General features: G+C 41.5%; 2 protein-coding genes across 6 annotated transcripts; one reads left to right on the top strand and one right to left on the bottom strand.

The window, feature by feature from the left end:
- Window positions 1-36: 36 nt before the first annotated feature.
- On the bottom strand, window positions 37-7,883 carry kif22 (kinesin family member 22). 3 transcript variants are annotated; one of them, XM_079657141.1, is made up of 13 exons: window positions 7,536-7,883; window positions 7,103-7,297; window positions 6,893-7,017; window positions 6,449-6,600; window positions 6,108-6,317; window positions 4,943-5,345; window positions 3,618-3,738; window positions 3,138-3,240; window positions 2,742-2,943; window positions 2,062-2,156; window positions 1,660-1,860; window positions 989-1,048; window positions 37-224 (listed from the first exon to the last, which is right to left on the bottom strand). In XM_079657141.1, the coding sequence occupies exons 2-13, from the start codon at window positions 7,288-7,290 to the stop codon at window positions 195-197; spliced, it is 1,890 nt and encodes a 629-aa protein (XP_079513267.1). In that variant the 5' UTR covers window positions 7,291-7,297; window positions 7,536-7,883; the 3' UTR covers window positions 37-194. The 3 variants fall into 3 exon arrangements, with proteins under 3 accessions (XP_079513267.1, XP_079513266.1, XP_079513268.1); XM_079657140.1 differs by having other exon boundaries at window positions 7,600-7,877; XM_079657142.1 differs by having other exon boundaries at window positions 2,763-2,943; window positions 7,600-7,865.
- Window positions 7,884-8,066: 183 nt separating this feature from the next.
- pagr1 (PAXIP1 associated glutamate-rich protein 1) lies at window positions 8,067-10,318 on the top strand. 3 transcript variants are annotated; one of them, XM_079657153.1, is made up of 5 exons: window positions 8,067-8,267; window positions 8,547-8,747; window positions 9,273-9,603; window positions 9,696-9,778; window positions 9,924-10,318. In XM_079657153.1, exons 2-5 carry the CDS (start codon window positions 8,588-8,590, stop codon window positions 10,157-10,159), a joined length of 810 nt encoding a protein of 269 aa, XP_079513279.1. In that variant the 5' UTR covers window positions 8,067-8,267; window positions 8,547-8,587; the 3' UTR covers window positions 10,160-10,318. The 3 variants fall into 3 exon arrangements, with proteins under 3 accessions (XP_079513279.1, XP_079513280.1, XP_079513278.1); XM_079657154.1 differs by having other exon boundaries at window positions 8,067-8,283; window positions 8,550-8,747; XM_079657152.1 differs by having other exon boundaries at window positions 8,069-8,267; window positions 8,550-8,747.
- The last annotated feature ends 441 nt before the right edge of the window (window positions 10,319-10,759 follow it).

Raw genomic sequence — 10,759 nt, 5'->3', positions numbered from 1 at the left:
TGATTGATTGATGATCATGAAATAAACACTCAAATATTCAGGGTCACGTGATGGGTTTATTAAAAAGCAGGATTGCGCCATCAGCTGGAACACTGTAGTAACTACAAAAATATCACAAAAAAAACAACTCGCCAGATAAAGGATTATATACAATAGACAAGGGTATATTATTAAAAATAAAAAAAGTTGAAAAATCAATATCCCATGACACTCAAAATGTTTGCCTGGAAAGAAAAAGAGAAATGAAAAAATGAAATTAGAACGGACAAAAAACAAGATCATCCCTAAAAAATCTGCCCAAGCATTCATCTCCAATGATTAGCAGATACAATATTCACCATCTCAGAACGCCAACATTTGCATTACCTTTATTGTTTTAAGTCAAGTAGCACACTTTAAAAATGTGTTTCAGTTACCTAGTAGTATTCGTTTATTTGTCCCCGAGGGAAAAATGGTTTGCAGCACATCACAAAGGCATTTAAAAAGATACAGACAGATTAAAAGAACAGACATAAAAAACATATATCGGAGACATGACAAGGGGCCTAGGCCCTAATTTGAGAGAGAGAGGGGAAATAGTGCGACCTAGCCATCAATAAATTATACAATTAAGTTAAATGTTTTAAAACCAGACAAGATTTATTTAGGCCTTGTTATGCCATAGTGAGAAAGGAAATTTAGAGGAAACATGACTTGCAGCAATTGGTCCGGCCAAAAGATAACCACATTAGCATCAATGTGTTTAGAGCCCTATCCACTCTGCTATGAGATAACCCAATATTTTTTATAAAATGTATTATAAAAGCAAAACAATTGCATTTCATGGGTTGAAAATGGCTCCACAAGGCAACTACTGACTTCAATAAGCCCTGGCAAGGCAAATACTGACAGAGTTGACCTGCTGGGACTTAGTCATGAAATGTATATGTATTTTAAAAAGAAATAAATGTTATAAAAATTAAAATATTGCACTGAAGACTTGGCTTACCTTCATGAAAGAGGGATATCTCTTTCCTGTCATACCCTCAACTTTTATCAAATCGTCCAACTGCAAAAAAAACGTACAGAAAGTCAACACATATAAGTGAAAAGCTGAAATCAGAAGAAATACTTAAAGGGGACCTATCATGCAAAATGCACTCTTGTACGTCTTTTATACATGAATGTGTCCCCGGTGTGTCAGGGAACTCACCAAGTGTCAGAAAACACAACCCTCTCATTTCCTCCATACCCAAATCTCTAAAAACGGGGCTGCAACGGATCTGATACAGACTTGAAATATCGACGTCAGAAACGAGGAGCTCCGCCTATATGGGCAACTTTCCACCTATCAGGAAGAGACAGCCACGGCTATTGCCGTTCGAAAGCGCTGTAGTACATATGCCAGGACTGTAGGTGGCGCTGTAGTCTGCCTCAAAAGCAGCGAAGAAGACTTTTCAGATTCAGCCCTTGCAAAAAGCGGCTAAAAGAAGAGCAAATAGAGTGAAATGAGGCATGGCTAAAATGCATGATCTGTTTGGTATTTTGAAAAAAAAACTTCGCGGACATGTTTTATATAGGTATGGCCCTACAATATATTATTCAAATATAGCATGATAGGTCCACTTTAAGTATGAGGTATTGTAGTACCAGTTGTAGCTCCACATTTTCTCTACAAACCTTTTTGAATTGGCCATGGATCTCCCTCCAGCCCAGGATGAGCTTGGCCTTCTTGTCTCCGATCAGCTGCAGACCCTTCAGCTCTTTGAGCGAGCCGCTGTTCAGAATCTGCAGGATTTTATGTTTGGAGATATCCAGCACAGATGTGTCGATTTGGGACTCCCAGCCTTTCTCTATGAAGTTCTCCTTACCCTCTGGAGGCTGAAGGACAAGAGATAAATAAAGTATAAAAGTTATTTTGAACACTTGACAATTGGCCTTTTAAATAATTTAGACCTAATACATTGGAGATCTTATAATGTCTGTCCAGGCAGAAAACAAAATGGAACCTAATACGCTACGTCAGCTTGTTGCTGATGTGTCAGGCTAATAAGCGCAGCAGAGTGACGCTCGGATGCTGACCTCAACCTGGTCGAAGAGCTTCTTCTCTTTCTTCTTGGCGCAGACGGACTGTTTTTTGACGACTGCACTCGTCTGAAGTGGCAGGAGCTGGGACACTGATAGGGAGGAAACTACAAGAAATTAATTAAAGCTACACAATTATCTGTGAACAGTGAAAGAAAAAAACACTTTTCCAACAATGTTGGCTTTAAAACTGTTAAATGTTCATGTTCGTTTGGGGACTACTGCCATTTAGGAGCCAAAGGTGTGGGACGGGCATCACCGTATCCATCTCACTCCCCAAGCAGCTGAGGGGTTTAAAAAGAATTCCTCCTCATCGTCATTGGATACGTTTTCTGGCTTGTGTCACGTTACAGCTCATCAATAACTCCAGTGATTCAACATTAGTGAGTGACTAATCTTAAGTGAAACAGAAAGATGACAAAACCTGAGAATAGATTTTACAAGGTCATTTCTCGAGCAAAACCTCTTTGAAGGGGATTACAAAAAAAGACACGTCACCCCTTAAATTAGCACTAATGTGTAACCTTTAAAAATGATATGCATCTGGTCATTTTGGGGGAGAAGTGTATTTAATACATCTATAGTCTTAACATGGTGACTTTTCGCATTCATCCCCATTAGATTACACTCTTATTATACTTCCTACTACTCTTATAAGTGTGGCAACAGCTCATTACCCCCCAGAAGCTCCCTCTGACCTTGTAGGGGCTGGACCACGGCCTGCTGCTTGATGCCTTTAGAGGCAGTGGACTGTTTCCTCTGCAGAGGAGCCAAGCTATTCTTGAAGGCCGACTCCCGTTTGACTCCGGATAATTCACCGATCACCTGATTGTACAGCATGGCCTTGCTCTCCAACTCCCTCTGCTTCTCTTTGAGCGCCTGCAAAAACAAAAACAGTTGGCTATCAAATATCCCTGAAGAAGAGTCAACTGATCAGTATAAAGGTCTGACAGCATCTGGTGAACCACACAGAGAGAACACTAGGTGCAGATATGCGCCATTTAAAGCCATTTTATGCAGGGCAACACGACACCCAGGGTGATAAACTCAAGTTTTGGTGTAGATGAGCTCACCTGGATCTCCTTGCGAGAATCGTCGGCTTTATCTTTGTCTCCGCCGTTCATCACCTGCTTCTCCAGAGCTAACAGTCTGTCCATCACTGACGGTTCTGACGGACTGAAAGGAAGAAGCACACAAACAAAGAGGGAACAAAGGAAGACCATTAGGGGGATTTAAAAGCCATCACAAGTCAAAAGCTCGAGCAATACATGTTGACGATATTCACAAACAAAGGCAGCTTCATAAACCTGGTAACAGATGGGAAGAAAGCAGTGCTGGGGCATCTCTCTATAAAAGGGATCCCAGTTGACACAGCGGATGTTGCCAAAGGGAGAGCTGCAGAGAGTTGCTTTGCATCTTTGAACACCTTTTTTTTCTTCCAGTTGGTGTTTTGCAGATTTGATTTAGTATTTTAAATGTTCTGCATAAACAAAGTGCCCTTCTCCCAAGTCTGATTGCTTTAAACAAATATGTTTGCTTGGGTGATCTCTAACCTGTGTAAATGGGCCGAAATCCGGGAACCATCCTGTTCGGTTTTCTTCTCCTCCCTCTGCCTCTTCTTCTGTGGCTCAGTGCCAGACCTCCCCGCCTCCTGTCCGTCTCTGGCCCGCTTCACTGGAGACGAACGCAGAAGGGAAATGAACAGTTTAGTATTCAGTACACTTGAGCAACACTGTTTGTGGGGTTCTCCAGAGGGCAAAGCAATTCAGATGAAGATGGCACAGCATAAGTCAGGGATGCAGTGCCACGATTAGAGCCAGGGGAAAGACCAGCATCAGGAATGCATTTCAAAATAAAACCACAAGTAACATTGAACTATACCAGGGGTCGGCAACCCACGGGCCGCATGTGGCCCTTTAAGCCCTCTGCTCTGGCTCCCTTGAGCTTCGACAAAAAGAAGGAAATAAAATAAAAAGTATTTGTAGGACTATTTATATTTTGTTGCATGGTTGAATTGGTCTTGTATTTTGAGGTGATACTGTGACACATAAATAAAAAAACGAAACGGTTTTAATTAGGTCAACTAAAATATGCGTCACATCCTGCTACGGTCCCGCACTAGCGCCTCTAACTGCGGGTGAATAACCTGACCCCCGGCTCGATGATCGAACTATGGATAAATCAAAGAAAAGTACCGGAGGAACCCAGGATTTAATTCTGCATGGACAGAGTTATATGCTTTCACAGCAAACGATGCTGGTTTACCGGTATGTTTGATATGTAGAGAGAAGTTGTCAACGGTGCTGCAGCCTTTACGTATCGAGGAACAACACGGGAGAGGAAGACAGCTGACGATCTTCAGTCATAATCATAGGTCATAATTCAATGGGGTATGTAATTTATTTCAGAAAACACTTTTTGTTATATTCCATGGAATGCTCTTAACATCCCGATAGCAACGAATATATTAAATGCTTGGAAAATAAATACATACAAAAATTAACCCCTGGAAGCCGTAGCGCTGTAAAAAGCACGACCAATCATTTTAGCTGGCCCGGCTACCGGATGGCCTACGTCCACACAGCAGCTTTAAAAAAATCTTCCAACGCTTCTCTTCTCATTGACTTTGAATGGGGGTGACGTCACTTTGCCGCGCTTTTCGCCGAACTGCATTGTGGGGAAATTAAGATTTACAGGATTTAAAAGTTGAGCAATGTTCAACTTTTGAAGCTGAGCTGGAAGCGTCAGCCAATCAAATCCCGTTTATGCAAATCTGACAGTACAAGCGCTAGCCATAGTAGCCAATCAAACCACGTGCAAGCTGGGAGAGCCATTAGAATTTTAAAAAGTCAAGGCATTCACACTGAGTTTTACTCACCTGGCAGCGCAGACACAGGCACAGCCACAGTTTCACAGATGAAGGGCTTATTGACAATGAGTTTAGATTTGGAGGCGAAATTGAGTGCACCAAAAGTATCAAAGTAGAATTTGTACTCCGGTGCAATGTTGGTGATCATGACAGAGTGCGCCGAGCCGCCCAGAGAGTCCTGCAGCAGCCGGGTCAGTTTACTATCTCTGTAGGGCACACGGACGGCGGTGCTGGAGTTAAGAGAGTCCACCACCTTGCTGAGCGTGAAGAGGGAGAGGTTGATGGCCCCGCTCTCCTTCAAGCGGATTCCCTGGTTGCCGGTGCGCCGGTTGTCCTCAGACCCAGCCAAGTCTATCAGGTACAGCTTCCCTGTCTGTTGTCTGTGGGGCGGCGCATGCTGAGTTCGCACAACCTAAATAATTGTAAAGACCAAGATTAGAAGGGGTAAAGACACAGAGGTCAGACAGGATAACTACAGGGGAGCAGAGGGAAGTCCATGAGGTGAAGATGGGCCTTTTGGATAAATGTGACCCATTGGCCCAGTCAAATAGTCTTGTTGTCCAAGGAAGGTTGCTAAGAGAGTTAATGAATGTGGACTATGGAATCAGTTTCAGCAATTATGAGCTGGTTTAATTTTCCAATTGCTGAGGAAAGGTGCTTGAGGCTTACTTTCCTCTCCTCCTCCTCCCCCCCCCCCACATCTAATTTAGCAGGGTTTAGACTCGGACATCCTTTAAAAGAAAACAATATTGTAGTCCCTCAATTCCACGAATTAGCAACATGCAAACGACACACACCAATTACACCCGCCATCAGACAATTATATGGGCTTATCCAAGTGTTATCGCATGCTCTTAAAACCACCATTTTTAAGGAAAAGTATGTGAGAAAGCGCCTACTGAGGTCAAGGAAAAGTACTAAGGAAAAATATGTAATCAGAGCATCATGCATTCAGCTTTGCATCTCAACAAGGTTGCTGAACCAACAGCACAAACCGGTTTGTTTCTTGATTTTAGCAACAGATAAACAACTCCTGATTTACTGCTCAAAGGCCACAACATGTTTAATATTAATGATCCACTGGATTCTTATTCGCAGGTCAGTTCAACAAAGAAAACAGCAACTCGTCAAGAGAATTCTAAATGATCAGAGTTGATCAGATGACAAATCAAACCTTGAGGAGGAGGACAGCATGGCTGCGGCTGGAGCGCTGGTTTATTTTGGTAGAAGCCGTTGTGCGATTAAGGCTGGCAGGTACAAAGTGTTTGTGAAAGTCTGAGAAGGAGGTGATGGTTGTGTGAGTGAGGCCAGGGATAAGGATGTTTTTGTCCTTGTCCTCTCTGATGGGTAAATCCTGGGAGCCTGGCGATAGAAGATCTAGCACCTGAGAAGATTGATAGATTGTTCAGTGTAAACTTTAAAAAAGCACTTTACTAAACAACCACAACAAAAAAAATAGGAGAGGAGAGTTATAAGCATTTTTAAAAAGGTGACACTTTACTGCCAAAAATTCACCTTCTCATTGTAAATTTCCAAATAAGACATGCTAATGCTGTAGTCCCAGCCTTCATCCTCATTCTTGGCATTCACCATTTTAAAGACCTCACGAACGGCTCGAGGGATTACGCCCGGCTGATTCAAAGTGCCCATCATAGTGTGAGTCTTGCCTATGAAAGAGGAAGAAAGGAGGAAGCACACAAAACATTATTTTTGAAGAAATGTATGTACAAAAAGTAGCGACTGTTAACATATTGTCTCCAAAAAACATTATAAATCAAAGCCGTTTGGCTGGTAATTTAATAATATTTAGTTGGAGCTCACCCATTCCCAACTATAACCCTACAGTTAATGATATCACATACTTTATATCTTATCAATGGGACACTGGCTGTGATTCTTTTGTATGCAGCCAAGTTAACAAAAGCAAGAGTTAACAAGTGCATTAATGTGTTAACATACCAGCTCCTGTTGGTCCATAGGCGAAGACACTGGCATTTTGTCCGGTCAGTATGTGTGGTAGAATGGGTTTCACTGAGAGGAAAACTTCTTGCTGTGTCGTTTGCTCACCATGAAAAACGTCAAAACTGTTGGACATTATTTAAAAACATTAACAAGACAATCTATAGAAAAACAAAACATTAAAAGAGCCAAGATGCTGAGTACACTGACCTGTATTTGACTGTTTCTGTAGCATTTCTCCAGTTGATTATTTCCAGGTTCTTTGAGTCCAGGCCTCTCACACACGATCCCTCGTTTTTCTCATCTTGTGTGCCCATGTAGGGTCGAAGACGAACCGCTACCCGAACCCTGGAAACCTTCTTGTTTGCTCCATCTGATACTGCCACACGCTGCGCCATGTCTGAACTGCTCAAAGATAAAAAGGCCCAACATTAGACAATAACATTTTAGCACCTGTGTAAAAGGACAGTATGCTAATGCAAATTGTTTCGAAATGTTCTTATAGGTAGGTTTAAAGTGTATCGGATTTGCCCTTAAATAAAGCAATATCAAGCGTTTTACCACAGTCATGATAGCTTCAATCTGCTAAGAACAAGCTAACATTAGCTAGCATCACATCACAGTCAACACGAAGGTTACTTGCCTAGATAACGTTACGGTTAGTCGCTACTGTAACTACTGTTTTACTCATGTTTCGTTAAGCTCACCGATTTGATATGTGGAATCCTTGTTCTAAAATCGTGTTAATCAAAAAGTATCACAATAAGAAACATTGCGGAAAACGTTTTTTAACAATGGCGAACCAGACCCCAAAATATCTAACCGAAGCCTTTTTAAATCAGGAGCGCTGCAACAGGAAACAACCGTCAACCAATCAGAACTCGACCAAAGATTGGCGCCTATTTAACGCCGAGCGACCTTATTTATGATATGTAATCGTGCATCGAATGTATTGTTCATCGGGATGATATATAAACACACATATATAGCTTTTAAAATAATATATTCATTTGAATAGTGACGCAAAATATGTGTTTTACAATTTCGGCTGACGTGTTTGCAGCCCTGTTTGCGATTGCGCGCTGCACAGGAAGTCGCACCAAAGGTAGATCTACAAAACGCAGCTGCCTGCTATTCACGTTGCTGATTGGACCATCCACATGATATTTTAATCAGCGGCGATACTGCGCAGTAGAACCCAGCAGGTCGTCACACAGCCCTTCTAGTCCAAAATGGCGCTATGTTTACGTCTCTGCATAATCGTGTATTATCTCTAGCAAGTCTCATGGAGAACTTAGTGTATTTTATTGACTGGAAAAGATAATTTGACCTAACGTTTAGCTACAAGAGTGACCTACGACAAACCGGACATTCGGTAATGTTTATTTGAGGCACGTTTTTTTAAATTGCAGTTTGCTGTTAAGAAATAGCTAGGCCAGTGTTAGCTAGCTACCTAAGTCAAATAAGAATATATTACTACTTAATGTGTTACTTTGTTGACTGCCTATCAGTCAGCAAAGTTAACAGCTATCGTTAGGCTGTTAGTTCAACTTTAAGGGCTTGATTGACTGCGAGCTCTCTTTCAGGAACTCTTACCCGACACATCTGAAGTAACTTTCTGTTGCACTGTACTAACATGCATGTTTCTGTTCAGCAGATCTGTGGCTACAAGGTTGACCAGCAGCAGTACGGAGGATGCAGGCGGACGCCACAGACTCTGCCCTGAGGGAGGGCATAGAGACCCTGGGTGTGAAGGACACAGAAAAACCTGCAGAAAAAGAAGACAACACAGAGAAACAGGGCACAGAGATGACAGCTGTCCCAGGGGAGGTTTCAACGATCAAAGAGGAAAAAGGTAACTTCATTAAGAAAACACATGACAAAAAGACTGAGGGTTGTATAGTATCTGCAGATACAATAACCTTCAAGGCAAACAAAGCTGGAAATAACTTTATTAAGGAATATTAAATAACTATTAAGGAGAATGGATCACATTACCCCATTTGTTACCTTTATATTATACTTGGGAATAAAGCTTTTAAATGACCTTGTTCTTTCCTACATCATTTTTATTTTATATGTCAGTCAGATCAACCGATGTATTCTTTCAAATGCATCTTATGTGGCTCTGGATTTAAGGATGGCAAGCTCTTTTGGTAGTTTGAAAGGAATTTAAAGGCGCATTTTTCTTAAGCTGTTTTTTTTTTTTTAAATCTTTGTTTTCCTTTCCATTATTTTCCCAAGTTGACTAAGAGTTTTAACCTGTGCTTGTCTGATATGTAAACAATGTAGCACTGTGTTGAGTTGTACATGCAATAACTTGTTAGTGCTATAATTGTGGATGTGTTAAACTGATTTTCTACGCATGTTTGCCTTTCAGGTGATACAGATGTAATGGAAGTAGATCAACACTGTGAGGCGCCTCAGGTAGACGCGGGGGTGGAGGCTGAAAAGAAAGCGCAGGCTGTTGGAGGGGATAATGAATGGGAAGTTGCGTACAGTGATGAGGAAATTGAGGACACCAAAAACTGGATGCCCCCTACTACTGAGATCAAAAGACTCTATGAGCTTCTCTCTAAAGGGGAGATGCTGGAACTGAACTTTGAGCCCCTTCCCAGGAGGCCGCCCACTCCTGAACGCACCCCCTCCCCAGAAAGAGAGGACGAGGACGAGTCAGCAAAGGAAAGAGAAAGGGAGGAGAGTCAACACAGGTCAGTAAAGCTACTCCTCATCATGTCATCTTTAAGGTTTTAGGTTTATTTACAGGCATTTTCAAGCTTTTTGTGATTTTTCTTTTTTCCAGGTCTATAACTCCGACTGAGTTTGACTTTGATGAAACGCAAGCCACACCAAAAAATGCCTTCATGAACAGACGCAGAACACCAGGTAAAAACCGTTGAGATGTGGTCTTTTAAAACCCTGACAGTATAACTTAATGAATGAAAGGTGCTTGTCTAATGGAAGCACAGTAACATAGATAGTTAAGTTTGTTTTCGGGACATCCAGTTGACATTTTTCCTTTTTCTCCCAGGATCTTCAGCTCGCTCGTCTGTGAAAAGGGAAGCTCGGCTGGACAAAGTACTGTCAGACATGAAGCGCCATCGCAAAATTGAGGAGCACATCATGCGTACGGGTCGAGATCTGTTCAAGAGTGAAAAGAAGAAGGAGGAAGCTCTGTCTCCAAACAGCCAGAAGGAGCGCGAGAAGGAAAAGGAACGAGACAGCAACCCAAACACCATCTTCTCCCCGAGACAGAGGAGATACTAAAGTATTCAGAGGAGATGAGGACTTGCCCACAGGCAAATAAAGCCAAGAGCTTTTTATGGCTTTTTCAAAACTTGAATTTTTCTATGTAACGAGTTTTGTATGTTTTCTATGTGTGTTTTGTATGTTGGCAATAAACATTTGAACCCTGGAGAATGTCAATGGTTGTAGTGAGGGTTGGTGATGTGGATAAAAGTCCTCTGCAATGGTATGTCATTCTGATCACAGTATACAAAGTTTATGAACTTTATGGATAACGAAAAACCAGGGTTAATAAGGTTAATGATCACATTTATGCAGAATAAAAAAAACATACAATGTTGCAATAATGTGGTTCTGCTCATTAACCTACAATGCCTGCTGTGGCCTAATACACCAAGATAGGATTATGGAGGTTTATCACTATAAATGTAAAGTCCTGATTGTGTGAAATTCCTCGTATCAGCCAATTCAAAGTGTCTTTGAGTGTAGTTCCCAACTTTTCCTTAAAAGGAGCTTTTTTTCTATCCCAGAGTAATTTATGACCCCTAAATAGCATTAAGATATCTCATAATTTAAGCATAACATTGAAAATTGGTTTCTTTAGTTACTGTTCATACAACT

The sequence above is a fragment of the Notothenia rossii genome, assembly GCF_949606895.1.
Source record: "Notothenia rossii genome assembly, chromosome: 11".
Lineage (NCBI taxonomy): Eukaryota > Metazoa > Chordata > Actinopteri > Perciformes > Nototheniidae > Notothenia > Notothenia rossii.
This window is presented reverse-complemented; position numbering and strand designations above follow the sequence as displayed.